General features: G+C 44.9%; 4 protein-coding genes across 4 annotated transcripts in view; 2 read left to right on the forward strand and 2 right to left on the reverse strand.

The window, feature by feature from the left end:
* ttbk1.S (tau tubulin kinase 1 S homeolog) overlaps positions 1 to 2,986 on the reverse strand; it is a 41,574-nt gene extending 38,588 nt beyond the window's left edge. Inside the window, exon 1 of the mRNA XM_018264854.2 lies at positions 2,765 to 2,986. Coding sequence (XP_018120343.1) covers positions 2,765 to 2,971 — 207 coding nt within the window. The 5' untranslated portion in view covers positions 2,972 to 2,986. The remainder of the gene's footprint in view (positions 1 to 2,764) is intronic.
* Positions 2,987 to 7,791: 4,805 nt separating this feature from the next.
* h3c8.S (H3 clustered histone 8 S homeolog) lies at positions 7,792 to 8,202 on the forward strand. The gene is given in 1 exon segment (NM_001097650.1): positions 7,792 to 8,202. A coding segment is annotated over 1 exon segment (411 nt).
* Positions 8,203 to 10,220: 2,018 nt separating this feature from the next.
* h2ac14.L (H2A clustered histone 14 L homeolog) lies at positions 10,221 to 11,093 on the reverse strand. The gene has a single exon (NM_001094479.1). It carries the CDS (start codon positions 11,061 to 11,063, stop codon positions 10,671 to 10,673), a length of 393 nt encoding a protein of 130 aa, NP_001087948.1. The 5' UTR covers positions 11,064 to 11,093; the 3' UTR covers positions 10,221 to 10,670.
* A 244-nt stretch (positions 11,094 to 11,337) lies between these two features.
* Positions 11,338 to 11,855, forward strand: LOC108717645 (histone H2B 1.1-like). Its single transcript, XM_018264868.2, has one exon. The coding sequence runs from the start codon at positions 11,421 to 11,423 to the stop codon at positions 11,799 to 11,801; it is 381 nt and encodes a 126-aa protein (XP_018120357.1). The 5' UTR covers positions 11,338 to 11,420; the 3' UTR covers positions 11,802 to 11,855.
* Positions 11,856 to 21,404: the final 9,549 nt, after the last annotated feature.

Here is a 21,404-nt window from a genome sequence, read left to right on the forward strand (position 1 = left end):
TATCACACACACACATCAGTATCACACACACACATCAGTATCACACACACACATATCAGTATCACACACACACATATCAGTATCACAAACAGACATCAGTACCACACACATCAGTACCACACACACACACACACACACACATCAGTATCACACACACCCAAATCAGTGTCACACACACACACATCAGTGTCACACACACACATCAGTATCACACACACACATCAGTATCACACACACACATCAGTATCACACACACATCAGTATCACACACACATCAGTATCACACACACATCAGTATCACGCACGCACGCACACACACACACACACCAGTATCACACACACACATACATCAGTATCACACACACATCAGTATCACACACACACACCAGTATCACACACACATATCAGTATCACACACACACATATCAGTATCACAAACAGACATCAGTACCACACACATCAGTACCACACACATCAGTATCACACACACACACACATCAGTATCACACACACACATCAGTATCACACACACATCAGTGTCTCACACACACACACACATCAGTATCACACACACACATCAGTGTCACACACACACATCAGTATCACACACACACACATCAGTATCCCACACACACATCAGTATCACACACACACACATCAGTATCACACACACACATCAGTATCACACACACACATCAGTATCACACACACACATCAGTATCACACACACACATCAGTATCACACACACACATCAGTATCACACACACACACACATCAGTATCACACACACATCAGTATCACACACACATCAGTATCACGCACGCACACACACACACACACACACACACCAGTATCACACACACACATACATCAGTATCACACACACATCAGTATCACACACACACACACCAGTATCACACACACATATCAGTATCACACACACACATATCAGTATCACAAACAGACATCAGTACCACACACATCAGTACCACACACATCAGTACCACACACACACACACACACACACACACACACACACACACATCAGTATCACACACACACACATCAGTATCACACACACACACACACATCAGTATCACACACACATCAGTGTCTCACACACACACACACATCAGTATCACACACACACATCAGTATCACACACACACATCAGTATCACACACACACACATCAGTATCACACACACACACATCAGTATCACACACACACATCAGTATCACACACACACACACACATCAGTGTCACACACACACACATCAGTGTCACACACACACACACACACACATCAGTATCACACACACACACAGTGTCTCACACACATCAGTATCCCACACACACACATCAGTATCACACACACTCAGATATCAGTGTCACACACACACATATCAGTATCACACACACACATCAGTATCACACACACACACACACATCAGTATCACACACATCAGTGTCACACACACATACACACACATCAGTATCACACACACACAGATATCAGTATCACACACACACATCAGTATCACACACACATATCAGTATCACAGACACACATCAGTGTCTCACACACACACATCAGTATCACACACACACATCAGTATCACACACACATCAGTGTCACACACACACACACCAGTATCACACACACACAGTGTCTCACACACACACATCAGTATCACACACACACATCAGTATCCCACACACACATCAGTGTCACACACACACATCAGTATCACACACACTCAGATATCAGTGTCACACACACACATATCAGTATCACACACACACACACATCAGTATCACACACACACATCAGTATCACACACACATATCAGTATCACAGACACACATCAGTGTCTCACACACACACATCAGTATCACACACATCAGTGTCACACACACATACACACACATCAGTATCACACACACACAGATATCAGTATCACACACACATATCAGTGTCACACACACACATATCAGTATCACACACATCAGTATCACACACACACATCAGTGTCACACACACATATCAATATCACACACACACATCAGTGTCACACACACACACATCAGTATCACACACACACACATCAGTATCACACACATCAGTATCACACACACACACACATCAGTATCACACATATCAGTATCACACACACACATCAGTGTCACACACACACACATCAGTGTCACACACACACACACACATCAGTATCACACACACACACACATCAGTATCACACACACACACACATCAGTATCACACACACATCAGTGTCACACACACACATCAGTATCACACACACATATCAGTGTCACACACACACACACATCAGTATCACACACACACATCAGTGTCACACACACACACACATCAGTATCACACACACATCAGTGTCACACACACACACACACATCAGTATCACACACACACACATCAGTGTCACACACACACACACATCAGTATCACACACACATCAGTGTCACACACACATCAGTATCACACACACACACATCAGTATCACACACACACACACACACACATCAGTGTCACACAGTTTCCTCCAATAGTCACATACAAGTCCCAGTCACAGAGAGATAAAAGGCCTGTCAGTCACACAAGGAGCCACTACACAAATATCTCGTCCCCCAGCAGCAATGTGACTTGGTGCATTCCCCCCCCAACACTATCACAGTTGGTACCTCCATCAGTCCCTACACCCAACCCTCAGTTCCTTTTCTTACCGCGGTTCCCGGCTGGGGTTCATGCTCCTCCCGGGGCTTTGGGTACCAAAGGGGAGGGGTCGCTGATTCTCTCCGAGACGCGCCCCTCAGTCCCTCCCGCCGGTCCCGGCTGCTGCGGATTCTACCACAATGCACCTCGCGCTGCCTCTGCACTGACGTCACGACCCCACCCACCGACTCTGGCATCACCACGCCCACCTCAGTCATCGTAGTAAACCCGCCCACCTAAACACACCCCTTGGGTTTCCTACCGATCCTGTTACATTGTTGTGTGTGTGTTTATATATCTATATATTTGTGTGTGTGTGATTCGACGTACAAACTGTCACTCACCCCATATGTCATTAGTAGATATGGTCAATGTAAGTGGACAGTTATCAGGGGTCACATGGCCGGAGTGGGTCGTTCCTATTGGCTTGAGGTTAGAAGCCATTCTTTGTGCCCAGAGTGGGTCAGACTCTTGACTGGCAATTCTATTAGTTGAAGTCTCTACACAGAGCGGCCATTAGAAGTCATGGGGCCCCTTACAGCAAAGTTGTGTGAGCCCACTGGTCCTGCCCACAGCACAGTAAAAAGTCCTCACATCAGCGGTGCTCAGGGCCCCCCTATAAGTTAAAAAAACTATTGGCGCCAGGGACCCACATAAAAGTTTTTAAAACATTGCTGGTCAGGGGCCCCCATAGAAAATAAAAAAACAATGGTGGCCACCCCCCCCCATACAGTTAAAAAAATACCCATTGGTGGTCAGTGGCCCCATATAAAAAAACAAGGTTTTAATGTAAAAAAAAAAAAAAAAAACCCCATCGGGATTCAGTGGAACTTTAGGTTCTTCTTCCTTGTCGTCGGGCGATGGCGGATTCTTCCGCTTTGTTTGGCTCCTCTCGGCTTCGGGTCTTTCCACCGCAACTTCCTTCATCGATTCGCATCTTAAGGGGGTTCCGTCTTTTTGGAGAGTTCAGCACGGCCGCATACCTCCCAACTGTCCCTTTTTCGGAGGGACAGTCCGTCTTTTGACAGCTCAACCCGCAGTCCCTCATTTGTACTGGAAAGTCCCTCTTTTCTCTGCACTGAACAGCCAGAAAAAGAAACAAAGTTTCTCACTTAATTGGCTTTTAGCAGAGAGCCCAGAACAGCTAATAGGTGCAAATAAGATACTTTGTAACAATTTTGAGACACAAAAACACAGTTTAGATAAGGAGAAATATTTTCAAACTTTCATAACCTGCCAAATTTTGTAAAACAAACATGGTAATTAGGGGGTGTGGCCACAGAAAGGGTGTGGTCAAAACATTGCTGCGCTACGTGCGGGAAAAAAATTTTTGTCCCTCTTTTTACTTCCAAAATGTTGGGAGGTATGCTGCCGAAAGACTTTGCCGGCCTGTGACATCTGTCCCCCCTGTTTCTAGGGCCAGATTTACATAACCACTGCTCCTGGTCCTGCTGCCGTTCATCACCCCCATCCCCTCCCCTTCCTTTGTGGCTCGGACTGGCCCATGACTTCAAATGCCAGAGAGGCTGCTGTAAGATACAGTAGAAAGTCACTATATATTGGGCTGGTGGGGGCTGTTTGTGCCAGTGTCTATTTTGATTCTCAGCCCAGTTTGGGCACAGACACATTTTCAGCACGGGGTTCAGAGTACTGGGGATTGGTGCACAGGAGGATTTAAAGGAGAACTAAAACCCCCAACTTATAAAAACCCTCGATAGTAATTAACCCTCGCGGCACCATTTCCACTGATTTGGGAATCTTCAGTAAGTAAGCTGAAATATTCTGGTCCAGAACAACGTGGATGCGCCGATAGTCACGGAAATTGCCAAAGGGACCTGAAGATTCCTGAAGCACCGAAGATGGTGCCCGTGAGCTCTGCATCGAGGGGTAATTAAAGACTTAGGGGCATTTTCAGGTATTAACACCTGTGTTGGGAGGTAACAGGGAGGGGGGACTATGGAGGGTAGGGGGTTTTATTAGTTTGGAGGTTTAGTTATCCTTTAAAAACTATTGTATCTCCTGTGAATCGCCAATGCTTCTGAACCAATGCAAGTGTGGTTCGGTGGCATGCCTCCCCCTAAAATTTTGCCTCCCCTAAAATTCTGCCCCCCTAGGCCTGAGCCGCTGTGGCCTTTCCACAAATCCGGGCCTGGATATCTCTTTGGCTGGAGCCAGTGGTGTAACTAGAATAAACCTGGCCCCCCTGCAAAAAAACCTTCAGAGAGGCCCGGCGTACTCCTATCCCCCATCCTCCCGCCCACATCCTGTCCGACTCCACCCACATCCCATCACAACTCTGCCCACATCCTGCGGACTCCATCCATGTACCACCCTGACTCCGCTCACGACCTGCCTCGACTTTCATCTCCTTCATTGCCGGTAAGAGAGTGGCTGGGGAGGAGTGGGTTTTCTTATTAGCTATAGAGGAAGCAGACCCCACAGTCCGGGCCCCCCTGTTCCCCGGGCTCCCCTGCAATTGCGGGGTCTGCTTCCTCTATAGTTACGCCACTGGCTGGAGCGGGTCTGAATCTTCTTGTTGGCATGGGGTTTTGATGCCATGTCTGTGCCTGGAGTGAGTCAGACAGTTTGGATTTATCACAATGTACTTTCCCTCTATATACTGTATGTGTTTCTAGGCTCATAGTTAGGGCCGCCATTAGAAATCAGGGGCCCCCCTACAAATTAAAAAAAATTGGTTACCAGGGCCCCCCTATAAGTTAAAAAATAAACATTGGTATAGGGCCCCTATAAAAGTTTTTTTTTTTTTAAAAAAATTAAGAAAACATTGGTTCCAGCCGCCCCTTACAAGTTAAAAAAAAATTGGAGCCTCGGAGAATATTTTTTAAAAAAACATTGTTGGAATATTAAATTAATACATTGGTGGCCAGGGGTTTAAAAAAATAAAAAAACACACATTGTTGTTCAGTAGAATTGAACTTGTGGCTTCAGGACTTCAATTTTGGCTCCTTTCGTGACTTCAGGTCTTTTCGATGCTTTGGGACTTCAGGAAAGGCGGCAGGGCTTCGCCTCTGTCAAGGAGGGCCCGGCTATTTTCGAAAAGTGCAGCACCCCCCTGTGTCCCCCTGATGGCGGCGCTGGTCATAGTAGCAAAGTAGCACGTTTCACCTCAAAGTGCAAAGAATGCTCATTTTTAGTGCTTAAATATTAATTACAGCCGGGATTGTCAGATCTGTACCAGTTCAGGATCCCCATAAGACAACTTGATACCTAAATAAGTCTGTGACTGCACAGCGAGTGGGGCGGCTGAGAAGTGAGTGTTGCATGTGAATTAAGTGTTAAAAACCTACGGCATTTAAAACTAAAAAGGTGTTTTTGAGGAATTGCACTTGACTATAGTGAGAGATATGAGGATACCCTGCCTGCTATATTTTACTACAATATTTCTTTATTTCACAGGCCTCCATACAACAGCATTATGTGACTGCCGAGTGTGTGACAAGCACCATATTCAATGGTTTCTCCGGAAATGCCGGAAATTATGTATCTGGGTAGTGCTGGGCTGCTTTTAGCACAGTAGGTTCAGCAGTTTGTGTAAGTGTAAAAGACCAAAATTCCATTTATAAAGGGTAATAGAGAAACCAACCTGGTTAGAGTGAGATGGGCTAATAGGAGCCAAAAAGCCCTTCAAATGCAAGACATGCGGCATAAACGTGAAAACAGAAGGTATTTACATGCTTCATTCATTCTACACACAGCACTGCCTTTATACCAAAAATAACATAAGATATTATGGGCAGAGACATGCAAATCTCTCCTATATGTCCCTGTGGCCAACTATGCACCCAGAAGCGCTGGTTTTATAGCTCAGATACAGAGAATAGTTCAGAGCCATATTATATACAAACTTGCAGACAGTTTCCATCTTGATCGATATACGTATTTCAGAACCATCAGTTCAGAGGAGAGAAAGGGACAGACAATTGCAATGGCAGTTACACATGTCTATAAACCCATTGAGGATGAAGAATTAATGAACATTAGGAACTTGCTTAGAGTTATATTGTTTCAGGAGTCTGATCAGTTTGCTCCTTCCCCCCTCCCTTCTCTGCTGTAATCTGAGCTCAGAGCTATGAGTGAGCAGGGAGAGGCTCAGGCAGGAAGTGATGTCACACCAAACTAATATGGCAGCTGCTATCCTAAACAAACAGAGAGAGCTTCTAGAGCTTAGCATAGCTAATGGGCCTGAGCATCATCATCTTCAAAGATAAAAATCTTCTTCGTCATAGGAAAAATCATCTTCATACCAGTCCTCTATGTAATCATCTTCATCGTCTTTCTCCCCCAGTCTCCCCAGAATCTGAAGCTCCATCAGCAGCACTACATGGAGGTTTATCCTCCGCTTGAAATTCAGTCTAATCGCGCGTTTCATCTATTCATTTAGGCCGATTTTGCCTGTGTAATAAAGATTTCTATTTAACCACTTCATCTGCAGTCATTCTGCTCAGGTTCTCATTCATATTGATACAAATGTATTTGAGAGGAAGTGACGTGTATTGGACACAATTGTATCAGTCCGTGTCCCTCCCCTTCTTACTGGGCCCCAGCGCCTGGTTTTGGGCAGTTTGAATGATTTAATGAAAGTCTCTCCCTAGTAACGAACAGGAGGCGGCGGGTCTCGCGGAAACGAGTTCAGACTCGAGGGAAATTCACGGGGAGTCACTCAGTACAATAAGATCTGATATTATTCTCTAGAAAAGGAATGTAACAAAGGGAAAATACTATCCGTGCCTTGTAAAGGGGCTGAGATTATTTGGCGGGAAGGTTCCAGCACCAGCAACGGTTATTCACCGGCCTAAAGGGGTTTATGACGTCACAAGACGTATAAGCAAATCAAAGGGGAGTATTTAGAGCGGGAACTCTTAAGATTTGAATACGAGCCTTCCCTCCAGCCAATACGATACGAGGTCACTCAATGACTTAATAAATGTAACCAATGAGAAGGAGAGACTGGATATAAAAAGGAGGCACTGGGACTGGTTTCTCCACAACGTTTTTTCCGCGTTGTAGTGAAGTTACAATGGCTCGTACTAAGCAGACCGCCCGCAAGTCCACCGGAGGGAAAGCTCCCCGCAAGCAGTTGGCCACTAAAGCAGCCAGGAAGAGCGCTCCGGCCACTGGAGGAGTCAAGAAGCCGCATCGTTATCGACCAGGGACAGTCGCTCTCCGAGAAATCCGCCGTTACCAGAAATCCACCGAACTGCTGATTCGCAAGTTGCCTTTCCAGCGCCTGGTCCGTGAGATCGCTCAGGATTTCAAGACCGACCTGCGGTTCCAGAGCTCGGCCGTCATGGCTCTGCAGGAGGCCAGCGAGGCTTATCTGGTCGGTTTGTTTGAGGACACCAACCTGTGCGCCATCCACGCCAAGAGGGTCACCATCATGCCCAAGGACATCCAGCTGGCCCGCAGGATCCGAGGCGAGAGGGCTTAGATACAGCTGCCACTTCTCATACGACAACACAAAGGTTCTTTTCAGAGCCACTAAATCCCAATTACTTGAGCTGAACGCCAGTTATTTCCTTTTTATTCAGGGCGGGAAGCCGGAGAGATCTTTGTCTGATAAAAACTATATCGGTTCTACACAACAGGGAGTACTGGGCACGTGACTCTTTACTCTGGTACCGATGTTAATGTTCCGTCTGTTTCCACAACCTCCCCATGTAACGTGCACATATTCTCTCCCTTATCCGCCCACACGAATTATTCCTGCCAGTAAAGTCTGCGGTCTCATCAGCCTGGCTTAGGAATAACCGCTAAAGCTGCAGCTTTTATTGGGGGAACCGTTTAGCAAATAGTTACAATGCTTCGCCGACCCCAGTGATAAACTCCCATGTTTCTATGTAACGTGACAACCGAGCAGAGTTTGGTCTGAGCTCTAGTCTGTGCCAAATAGAACTATGTAGAGTCAGCGCCACCTAGTGACACATGCGCATTGAAAACAGGGAAATAATCGCTTTTTGCTTTGAGACTCGATGTGAGTGGTGTTTGGTACATTCGTATTGATTGTTTCTAAAATCCATGGAATGATAAACACGAGCAAATGAATAAACCTTTACATTGGTTTAAGTTTAGTATATTAGTGACCTTTAAAGGTGATCATTAACAAGATAATTCCCAGAACAAAGATTGATTCTGACGTCATCAAGGTTTTCAAATGAGCCAATCGCAGGTCAAACATATTTTAAAGTAGCCAATAGAGCAACCATTTTTAATCATGTTCAATTAGCGCTGTAAGAGGTCAAATATCCACGCCATATATCATATTATCACGTAATCTATTGTTTCCCTGACTTTCTTTCTTTCTTCATTCAGTAATGGAAATCAAATCAATTATTTCCCAATTACGTGAAATTCATTGGTGGCTATAAGAATTCGCTTATGATCGATATAGTCAGAAAATAGAATCTAGTGATGAAATGTATTGCAATATAGGCCAAAAATAATTCCCAAACAATTGATTCCCCTACCCAATAATAATAAATCAGGGCAATGTGTAAAGAAAATTGAATGAGATTCAATATCTCAGTTACATATTAAATAGCAAATAACACGGATTTTGCAGATATAAAAATATGGTTTATTTGCTGATCGGAGAAAATAAATGAATCGAAATAAAATAAAACACTAACCCCACCCAATTGTTCAGTTCCCTGTCAGGTCGGCTTTAGTGACATATAAGGCGCAGCTCAGCAGGCGACGCCACAGTCTGTGTAGAACAGAGAATTTGCAGCAATGTCAGGACGCGGCAAAGGAGGAAAAGGTTTGGGCAAAGGCGGCGCCAAGCGGCACAGGAAGGTCCTGCGAGATAATATCCAGGGTATCACTAAACCCGCCATCCGCCGCCTGGCCCGGAGAGGGGGAGTCAAGCGCATCTCGGGCCTCATATACGAGGAGACTCGTGGCGTTCTCAAGGTTTTCCTAGAGAATGTCATCCGGGACGCCGTCACCTACACCGAACACGCCAAGAGGAAGACCGTTACCGCCATGGATGTGGTGTACGCTCTCAAGCGCCAGGGCCGCACTCTCTACGGCTTTGGGGGTTGAATTTACTTATACCTTTAATCTTCTATCCAAAGGCTCTTTTCAGAGCCACCAACCCACTCACTAAGCGCTGTGATATTTTTTCATTCGATCTAATCATGAAGTTTTATAACTTAATTAGCGTTTTATTGTGATCGAGCGTTATAATGTTTTATATTTATGGATCGCGCTGTCTCCTTGTACCGGTATCACTTTATCGTGTAATAATGTACAGTAAATCTGCACCTTCCCAACCTCCTTATAATCTACAACGATTTTGTTGCTGAACACCTTTTTATTACCGTATATGCTTAAGTGTAACCTGCTTGGGGAATTTATTGCGGCAGAGTAGAGCTGGATACAAACGTTGTTTTGCCCAGTGTGCGATTTGATCTGCTGGATATTTCCGAAAAATCTTCTTCCATATGATTGGTTGGCTCTAGACACACCCCCCGCTCTTTGCCGGAGCCCTGTACAACACGTGCGCGCTATTGGCCAGTTTTACCAGTTAAATTCTTTCCTCGCAAATGTTTCCGCCAAAATAACAAGCGTTCGCCGAGGCTGGAAAAGGCGAACGCAATTCCTGTATTGGGCTTCTATTGCAATAAGCTGTCTGATAGAACTGCGGGGAATGGGACTTGCCATTAAACGTGGGTCTTTTTCCAGAATCTCCGTAAACCTTCAGTCGGATAAGGGGGAAAGATACAGCAATAAAATATTGTTCTACGTGCGCGGGAAATACATCGTTATATTAATAAAACGAACAAGGGGTGAAGGAGTTAATTGAGTTCCGCTCATCGGAACATGAACAGGAGCCTTTTCAGCAGGTGTGAGTGGCTCTTAAAAGAGCCTTTGTGTTGTAGGTACTGACTGAGCAGATCACTTGCTCTTGGCCGACTTGGAGCTCTCGGTTTTCTTGGGCAGCAGCACGGACTGGATGTTGGGCAGGACCCCGCCCTGAGCGATAGTGACTCTTCCGAGCAGTTTGTTCAGTTCCTCATCGTTGCGCACAGCGAGCTGCAGGTGTCTGGGGATAATGCGAGTCTTCTTGTTATCACGGGCCGCATTCCCGGCTAATTCCAAAATCTCAGCGGTCAGATACTCCAACACTGCAGCCAGATAGACTGGAGCTCCAGCTCCCACCCGCTCTGCATAATTGCCTTTCCTTAACAGCCGGTGAACACGGCCAACAGGGAACTGTAGCCCAGCCCGAGATGAGCGAGTCTTGGCCTTAGCGCGGGTTTTACCGCCTTGTTTACCTCTGCCTGACATACTGCAAAATGCTAGTTAGACCTTCCAAATAAAATTCGAAGTAAATATACAGCGCCGCCGGACCGCTTATTTATAGTGTTACCCTGTTTGCTGATTGGGTAAGTTTCAATGCAGCCAATGATAGAAAGTATTTACCAGGAACCAATCAACAGATTGCAAGGCTAATCTGAGCTATATTGATTGGACAATCACATGGCACGAATCCCTAGCGGTAGATGTTCGCTCATTTGATTGAAATGACCAATAGAAGCCTCAGATACCGGGCAGCCTCGTTTGCATGCGATGGCTATAAAAAGAGCAGCCGGGAGCTGTGGAGACAATAGTTTCATTGTCAGCGAACGTGTTTGTTAGTGGAAAATGCCTGATCCAGCAAAGTCAGCGCCAGCCGCGAAGAAAGGCTCTAAGAAAGCGGTGACTAAGACCCAGAAGAAAGATGGAAAGAAGCGTAGGAAGAGCAGGAAGGAGAGTTACGCTATTTACGTGTACAAAGTGCTGAAGCAGGTGCACCCGGATACCGGCATCTCTTCCAAGGCGATGAGTATCATGAACTCCTTTGTCAACGACGTGTTCGAGCGCATCGCAGGGGAAGCCTCCCGCCTGGCTCATTACAACAAACGCTCCACCATCACCTCCCGGGAGATCCAGACCGCGGTCCGCCTGCTGCTGCCTGGGGAGTTGGCTAAACACGCCGTGTCCGAGGGCACCAAGGCTGTGACCAAATACACCAGCGCCAAGTAACTGCTCCTTGTCCTGCTCTACTCCCAGCAACACAAAGGCTCTTCTAAGAGCCCCCCATGTTCTCTCTACAAGAACTGCAACTCCCTGTAAGATCTTGAGATTGTGTGCACAGACCAATATGTTCTTGTTTTTTTCCTTGCGCTTTACTAGAAATTTGATTCTGGCGTAACAAAAATTATTGAATATTTTTTTTTTTTTTTTTATTAATTTGGTGGGAGGAGCCACTGGCACGCAGACTTACTTCCTAGTGCTTTTTTTTTTTTTCCTGGTCTGTCCCTTGTTTTCTTCCCTATCCACATTTCTTTCCCCTCTTAGTTCTCAGCCCCGTCAGTTCTATTTCTCTTCTCTATGGTCTCCTGATCCCCAAACCCAAACAAGCCTGTAACCTCCCCAGGTAACTCTCAGCTGGGGCTACTCGGTGGTGGCGAATGGTTTATGATAAGTAAACCTTTAAAATAAGTGAATGTAAAATGGAGTATAGTATTCTAAGCACCTTTGCACTAGTCGTTCATTATTTTATTCCAAGATATTAAGGGATACATGTACTATTTATATTAATACATTTTATATTCATTTTATTTATTTTTTTTATTCCAGGATAGTAAAGGGCATGTAAAGTCAAAAAAATAAAATCCTATTTTTATTTTCTTTAATGAAAAAGAAACCTATCTCCATTATACTTTAATTAAAAAATGTGTACCGTTTTTATAAGAAACCTGACTGTATGCAGTGAAATTGTCCCTTCATTTACTGCTGTGGATAGGAATTGTCAGACGGTCCCTAACTGCTCTGCAGGGAAACAATCATACTTATGTACAGCAGGGGGAGCCCCCGCCTTACTTCCCAGCCATGCAGAACTCAAGCAGCTTTGTTTATGACGATCCCTAAGCAGCCCAGACCACACTGAGCATGTGCACAGTCTGTCTTGCAAAGATGTATAATAAAGTTACAAGATGGTGACCCCCTGTAGCCAACTTTGAAAGCATAAATCATTTATTTGATTAGGCTTGTGGTGCAGTAAGTTCATGTTTATATTTAGTATACAAAATACAGCTTTTCTAGTTCTATTTTAGACTTTACATACCCTTTAAGGGATACATATGCTGTTAATATGAACTAATTTTGTTACAACATCGCCACCTGCTGGTCAGTTTCCCACCAGTCTGACCACCAAGTAGTCAAGTAAGTTGTCAAGAGAAAGAAAGAGGCTGCTCTGAAAGATTTGAGAAAGGTTTCTAATTTTCTCTTGACAACTAATATAGTTAGTTAGCCAAAAATGTAATGTATAAAGGCTGGAGTGACTGGATGTGTAACATAATAGCCAGAACACTACTTCCTGCTTTTCAGCTCTCTAACTCTGAGTTAGTCAGTGACTATAAGGGGGGCCACATGGGACATAACTGTTCAGTGAGTTTGTAATTGATCCTCAGCATTCAGCTCAGATTCAAAAGCAACACAGGATAGGCTTTCCTCAAAATAGTATCCTGACGCCTTTCCTTAGAATCCTTGAGGGACACTCCCTCATCTACAGACAAAGTAGTTCTTTTTGCCACTCTTGTAATTGAAGCATCAGCCTTAGGAGATGTTCCCTATCGCTTGGTCTGATCATCTGGAAAAGGAAAACATCTTTTTTTATTCTTTTAGAATTTAGATAAATACATTTTCTTATCAGGAACTTTTTATCCTGGCCATCCCCCGGCAGCATAACATTTGGGTTTATTCTCTACAGTACTGTCAGAAGGGTTAATAAAGCAATGCATATAATACCCACCCCTTCCTGTCCTCCCCAGTCTTTTATTTATTCTGTTCTCTCCAGGACCAGATCATTTTTTTTTTTTAGAACTCACTCGACTTTTTAGGGCCGGATTCCAGGCGCAGTTTTCATACACACTTTCTCCCCGATGCCTGCTCCGTTGTGATTGCCATAGGGCTTTCTCAGGAGCGGGTCCCCTATTGCAGCCGGGGGAAAGAGAAAATGAGAAAAGTGCTGCTCCTAAGGCTACTCGGTGAGTTCTGATCCTGTTGTCAACTCTCATTTTCGGTATCTAGGCAGTGCTGTGTGTATGGCATGAGACACGTAAATACCTTCTGATCCCAGAAGGCATCACTTTGCTTTTTCCTCCAGAAGACTTAGTGATTATTTCTTGCAAAGTGATGCCTTCTGGAATCAGAAGGTATTTACATGTCTCATGCCATACACACAGCACTGCCATAAGGCAAAGGGACACAAAGGAGTGATTTGCATGTCTCTGCCCATGATGCCCTTCTCACCCTAACCAGATTTGGCTCCCCATTTTGCTACTCTCCAAGTCATAGTAACATAGTAAGTAAGGTTGAAAAAAAGACACACGTCCATCAAGTTCAACCTTTTAGTTTTTTTTTTTTATATCTGCCTAACTGCCAGTTGATCCAGAGGAAGGCAAAAAAAACCCATCTGAAGCCTCTCCAATTTGCCTTAGATGGTGAAAAATTCCTCCCTGACTCCAAAATGGCAATGGGACCAGTCCCTGTATCAACTTGTACTATGAGCTATCTCCCATATCCCTGTATTCCCTCACTTGCTAAACACCATCCAATCCCTTCTTATACCTATCTAATGTATCAGCCTGTACCACTGGGAGACAATTCCACACGTTGGGTAAGGGAGAAAAGGAATATGCGCCTTTAAAAAACAAAATTTGGTAAAAAAAATAAATTCGGTAACTACAAACTGGTGAACTTTTATAGGCGCCAATGGGAGACAGAAGCTATTTCATTTAGAGGCACGTTTAACAACATTCTTATTTTAGTGGTTTTAGAGTTTTTTAAAGCTATGATTTAACTAGTTCTATAAAATCACAAATGCCTCGTCACTTGTTAAAAATCTAAATATAAAAAGTAGAAAAAAAAAAGCTGAACGATGTGCCAAAAAATTCAAAAACATCTAAAACCTTTTTTGGACAATTACTAGTGAATCCAAAATCAGAAAACTTCCAAATATCTGAACGGCTAAAACTAAAGTCCAATAGGATCAGCAGAGCTCTGCATTTGTGTTTTTCATGGTTTTTACTCTTTATAAATCCTGAATTTTGAGAGATAAAAAAAAATTCAATTTGTGGAAAAAAAATGAAATTGAAATATTAGTAAAAAGGGCCCTAAGAGTCAAATATGTAAATATAATTTTTTTTCCAGAATTGGACACAATTTTTTTCTGATTTAAATTTTTTTAAGAGAGAAATGAATTGCAATCTATTTTTGGAAAAAAACTGAAAAAAAAAGATTGAAAAATTGGCTGTGGGTATGATGTGTAGTCAGGGAAGGGAGATAAATGTGATTATTTAATGCACTTTAGATGGTGGCATCTATTTTAGGCTTATGACAAAAGAAGGGTGGATAAAGAGCTGGGCTACTAGAGGGGAAAACTCTCTTAAAGAAATGCTTATAATAAATTGCTTGAAGCCAGGAAAATTGGGGAAAGTCTGGAGGAACGTGGAAAGGAATTGCAGAGATAGAAGTCTTGAAGTCATACAAGTAAAGAAGTAATATGAGAGGTGCTGAGCACTAGATTACTGACAGAGTTTATTGTGAGGAACCTCTTGGATCAATACAATACTTAAGATAAGGACCTGGACTGTAGAGGAGAGCTGTGAACAGACTGTAACATTAATAAAAGTACGTTGAATTATATTCAGAATATTAAACACAAACAAATGATTGGCAGAGCGATGATGATCTGGAATGGTAACAGTTGGTGGAGTAGAAGACTAAGCAATGGGTTTTTACAATTGCTGGTTGTGTAGACCTCACAGAAGATTACTAGTTAGGAAACCTGATAAACACAAGAAGCTCATAGTGAATAACAAGTATATTCCAGCTCCAAAACTACTAGATAAAACACTTCCTAAAATTAAATGAATATATCTATTGTGATTTGTCCTGGGAATTTCTCTTGCAGAAGGAGGTACTGTTGGACTATGAACCTTGGAGCTATAGTGTTGCAGGACATCTGCTTTATGGCCATGCGTTAGCTTTGACAGGTACTTGACTATATTGCTTTGTGAGCTGGACTTATACATATTTATATTTCCAGAAACAAGAAGCATGTCTGTGCTATATTTCAGAGCTGTTTTAAACTTTAAGGCCCAAGCTCTGTTTTCAATCAAACATTAGGATTCCCTCAGGCCATAAAAAGGACAGAGATACATGGTATGTTTTCATTACAGTCTCCCTGCTATGGAGTCCCCATAAATACAAAGAACAGTAAATTAGATTTAATCCTATTCCTAATTCTGACTGATACTGTGGTCTATCACCCCACCAACTGCCTTGGCTCCACCTAAAGAGAGTAAGCCTCAGAGTTACAGAATGGCTGTCATGTGTGCCATTATGTGGTACTAAAGAAATACACATGGGGGTAGATTTACTAAAGAGCGTAATGGCTAACGCTAGAGACTTTTCGCCAGCGTTGCCACCCGCAGGGACACCGCCAATTCCCTAACAGACGAGGTGCCAATTCGCTAGTGAACGGGACCATCGCCGGGTTCATTTGCACTCTATCGCCATGCTACTCTTGACTCTGGCAAACAATCGTTGCTCCGCAAATTCAAGTGCGGATTTTACTAAACGTTACCTTTTTTGCCAGAGTTCACTTTGCCACCTCAGACCAGGCGACGTGCTAAAAAGAAGCTTCATCTTCCTCAATCTTCTGTCACTTACATCATATCCTGTGTGTTGAAAATGCATTCAAGTTCCAAAAACGCTGCAGACTTTTCTTTTTTCTTCACAGCTCTCACTGTAACAAACCCCTTCCCAATATTTAGCTGGAACCTCTTTTCTTCTAATCGGAATGGGTGACCTTGTGTCAGCTGGAAAGACCTACTGGTAAATAAAGCATTAGAGAGATTTTTATATGATCCCCTTATATATTTATACAACGTGAACATCCACAATTTGGCCAGTCTTTCCTCATAGCTAAGATTTTCCCTTTACCAGCTTTCCCTTGCCCTTCTCTGTACCCTCTCTAATACAATAATGTCCTGTTTGAGTGATGGAGACCAAAACTGTACGGCATATTCTAGATGGGGCCTTACCAGTGCTCTATACAGTGGAAGAATGACCCCCTCCTCTCGTGAATCTCTGCCCCTTTTAATACAGCTCAAGACCTTATTTGCCCTTGATGCTGCTGACTGGCATTACTTGCTACAGACAAGTTTATCATCTACAAGGACTCCAAGGTCCTTTTCCATTATGGATTTGCCTAGTGCAGTCCCATTAAGGGTATAAGTGGATATTTTTACATCCCAGGCAGGGGTGCTCCGCCAATGAGGCGAGTTGAGGCTGTCGCCTCAGACGGCAGCGCCCCACTAGGTACCAGGGGCAGCAAAAATGTTGCTCCTGGTACTTTAAGAGCGAATTTCTGGGGGAGGGGGGGGCAGCAGCAACTGCTGCCGCCTCAGGCGGCGGAGGGGTCAGGATCGCCCCTGATCCCAGGTGCATGACTTTTCATTTATCAACATTGAATCTCATTTGCCACTTAGCTGCCCAGATTGCCAGTTTGTCAAGATCCTGTTGCAAGTGCCACATCCTGGATGGAACTAATTGGGCTGATAGTTTTGTGTCATCTGCAAACACTGATACATTACTTACAATACCCTCCCCTAAGTCATTAATGAACAAGTTAAATAAAAGTGGACCTGTCACGTTCGGTATCCCACAACCCAGAGTTACCCCTATGTCCCGGGCTCGGCTCACGCTTCCGCCTCAAACCGCCGCCTTTCACTTCGGGATGAGCCCTCCGCTACTCGGATGCCGCCAGGTCTTAAAGTGAGGGGACTAAGAGGACTACAACTCTGAGCGAGCAAGGGAACCTTCCGTAAACGTATATCAAAGTCCAGAAACAGGCCAAGTCAAAAACCAATCGGAACAAGGTACAGAATCGGTAAGAAGCAGAGTAGTCGAGGTCACAGGCCGGGTCAGTAACAATTTTGGTCGAAGTACAAAATCGGGATCCAGAAAGCGTAGTCAGAGGATAAGCCAAAGGGTCAGGGCAGGCAGAGATCAATTACAGGAGTCAGGACTAGCCGGAAGGACAGGAATAATCAAGCAGAATCGCACCCAGGAACAGAAAAACTAGAACCTACGTTGGGCAATGCACACACTGTGCATTGCCTTTTTATTTTAAATTTTGGCGCCATTGCGTCCGTCGCAATGATGCCAGCGCGTCTGCGCCGTGACGTCAGCGCGCCTGCGCGAACGCGCCTGCGCCTTAAGACCGGCGCATGCGCGCCGCGCGTTCCCTAAGGAGCCGGCGCCTGAGGCCTAGAAGCGGCGGCTGCCGCTCGGCGCGGCGGGGCTCCCCGCCGTGGGGGCAGTAAGTTTGTTACATTACCCCCCCCTCCAGAGGGGGCCACTGGACCCCTAGGTTTGTTGGGAAACCTAGAGTGGAACTGCCTCACCAAGCGATCAGCCCTAACATCCGAGGCAGGAACCCAAGACCTAAAAAATTACCCGCAGCCCCCGAATCCAAAAAAGCAGAGCTCTGCACACAACCACTGTCCCAATTCAAACGGACCGGAATTAAAATTTGAGAAGATTGGGGAGTAGAAACGACATCACCCAAGCAAGACTCCCCAGACCTGCTTAGGCTCTGTCGTTTCCCGGCCTTTTGGGACAGGTGTTGCGAAAATGCCCTTTATCCCCACAATACAGACATAACCCATTACTCCTCCTACGGGCCCTCTCAGCAGAAGAAAGACGAGTAGAACCAATCTGCATAGGTTCTTCAAAGGGTTGAGGAAAAACTTGCGGGATATTGGAAACATTTACAGAAAGAGGTGAGATATTGGCAACCTGTTCCTCCTGAAGTCTCTCTCTATGCCTACGATCAATCTGAACAGCCAAATGCATAAGAGAATCCAGGGAGGACTGTGTAGGAAAATTGACAAGACTATCTTTGATAGCTGCGGCCAGACCAACCCTAAATTGGCTCATGAGAGCAGTATCATTCCAGCCCGTCTCTACAGCCCACCGCCGAAACTCAGTACAATAATCCTCTGCCCGCCTCTTGCCTTGTTTAAGAGCACGTATGGCTGCGTCGGCAGAGGCGGCACGATCAGGATCATCGTAAATTACGGCCATGGCTTTAAAGAAAGCTTCAAGAGAGTGACGGGCTGGATCCCTCTGGGACAGACTAAATGCCCAAAGCTGAGCATCGCCCTGTAACAAGGTAACTACAAAATTTACCCTAGATTCCTCGGTGGGGAAAGAATAAGGTAAAAAACTGAAATGTAGCTTACAGGCTTCTTGAAACGTAAAAAACTTACTACGATCCCCGGTAAACTTCTCAGGAAAAGGAACCTTGGGCTCATGGAAGGAACTACCTGTAGGTGAAGGTAGAGAAGAGCTTGCCTGAGGAGTTGCAGTACTCGGACCAGGAACAGGCTGTTGCTGCATCATATCAAGCCTGGAAGAAAGACCGTGAAGACATTGGACAATATAATCTTGCTTGTCTTCTTGTTCTCCAAGCCTCTGCAGAAGATTTGCCAGGATTGCGTCCGAAGGAGTGGTGGAAGCAGTAACGTCAGCTGGCTCCATCTTCTTAGTTCTTTTTTAGGGCCCAACGTAATGTCACGTTCGGTATCCCACAACCCAGAGTTACCCCTATGTCCCGGGCTCGGCTCACGCTTCCGCCTCAAACCGCCGCCTTTCACTTCGGGATGAGCCCTCCGCTACTCGGATGCCGCCAGGTCTTAAAGTGAGGGGACTAAGAGGACTACAACTCTGAGCGAGCAAGGGAACCTTACGTAAACGTATATCAAAGTCCAGAAACAGGCCAAGTCAAAAACCAATCGGAACAAGGTACAGAATCGGTAAGAAGCAGAGTAGTCGAGGTCACAGGCCGGGTCAGTAACAATTTTGGTCGAAGTACAAAATCGGGATCCAGAAAGCGTAGTCAGAGGATAAGCCAAAGGGTCAGGGCAGGCAGAGATCAATTACAGGAGTCAGGACTAGCCGGAAGGACAGGAATAATCAAGCAGAATCGCACCCAGGAACAGAAAAACTAGAACCTACGTTGGGCAATGCACACACTGTGCATTGCCTTTTTATTTTAAATTTTGGCGCCATTGCGTCCGTCGCAATGATGCCAGTGCGTCTGCGCCGTGACGTCAGCGCGCCTGCGCGAACGCGCCTGCGCCTTAAGACCGGCGCATGCGCGCCGCGCGTTCCCTAAGGAGCCGGCGCCTGAGGCCTAGAAGCGGCGGCTGCCGCTCGGCGCGGCGGGGCTCCCCGCCGTGGGGGCAGTAAGTTTGTTACAGGACCCAATACTGAGCCCTGGGGGGCCCCACTAAGAACCTTACTCCAAGTAGAGAATGTCCCATTAACAACCACCCTCAGTACCCGATCCTGTAACCAGTTTCCTATCCATGTGCAAATTACTTCATTAAGCCCAACAGACCTTACTTTAGAAAGCAGTCATTTGTGGGGCACGGTATCAAACGCTTTGGCAAAATCCAAATAGATCACATCTACTGACCCCCCACTGTCCAGCATCTTACTTACCTCATCATAAAAAGCAAACAAATTAGTCTTACATGACCTATCCTTCATAAAGCCATGCTGATTGCTGCTCATAATGCCATTCACTAGGACACAATTTTGAATGTGATCCCTTAACAAGCCTTCAAATAATTTGCCCACCACAAATGTCAAGCTAACTGGCCTATAATTACCAGGCTGAGATCATAATCCCTTTTTGAATATTGGAATAACATCAGCTTTTCTCCAATCCATAGGCACCATACCAGATGAAAGTGAATCTGAGAAAATCAGAAATAGGGACTGGTCTAAAACTGAACTAAGCTCTCTTAGAACCCGGGGGTGTATGCCATCGGGCGCTGGAGCCTTGTTTACATTCATTTTTATTTAAGCTTTATGAATCATATCCTGAGTCAGCCACTGACTAGATTGAGCTGAGCCATTAGTGCAGCTATAAAGTGAGCCTGGGAACCCAGACTCCTCTATTGTATACACTGAAGAAAAGAACTGATTTAGCACATTTGCCTTTTCTGGATCTGTCACAACCATACTGGTACCATTATTTAATGGAGCAACACTCTCAACCTGCATCTTTTTAGTATTAATATATTTAAAAAACGTTTTAGGGTTAGTTTTCACCTCCACCACAATTAACTCTTCATTTCCTTTCTTTGCCTTCCAGATTGCTGATCCAATATACTCGAGCTAAGGGCAGTGAGTTGTGCACTGGAGATTTTCCAGAGCGAATTGCTTTCTCTCCTTGTCAGCATTCAATCAGACAATGTGGCAGCTGTCACATACATCAGGAGACAAGGGGGAACCAGGAGTCATGCTATGATGAAGGAGTTGATTCCTATTATGACATTTGCACAAGCCCATCTTATGGATTTAACAGCTCTTCGTGTTCCGGGCAAGTTAAATCTTCAGGCAGATCAGCTCAGCAGGAGGAGAATCAACAGTGGGGAATGGAGTCTCCATCCTCAGGTCTTCAGCTGGGTCACCGCCAGGTTGGGATGCCCAACAATAGATCTGATGGCAACGGTACAGAACCAGAAGGTGCAGACATTCTTCTCCAGGTTCCTTGTCCCC

Source organism: Xenopus laevis, chromosome 5S (assembly GCF_017654675.1).
Source record: "Xenopus laevis strain J_2021 chromosome 5S, Xenopus_laevis_v10.1, whole genome shotgun sequence".
Taxonomy (NCBI): Eukaryota; Metazoa; Chordata; class Amphibia; order Anura; family Pipidae; genus Xenopus; species Xenopus laevis.

Bases quoted from the DNA above. Each gene is read 5' to 3' on its own strand.
- LOC108717645 (XM_018264868.2), top strand. From the start codon at position 11,421: ATGCCTGATCCAGCAAAGTCAGCGCCAGCCGCGAAGAAAGGCTCTAAG.
- h2ac14.L (NM_001094479.1), bottom strand. From the start codon at position 11,063: ATGTCAGGCAGAGGTAAACAAGGCGGTAAAACCCGCGCTAAGGCCAAG.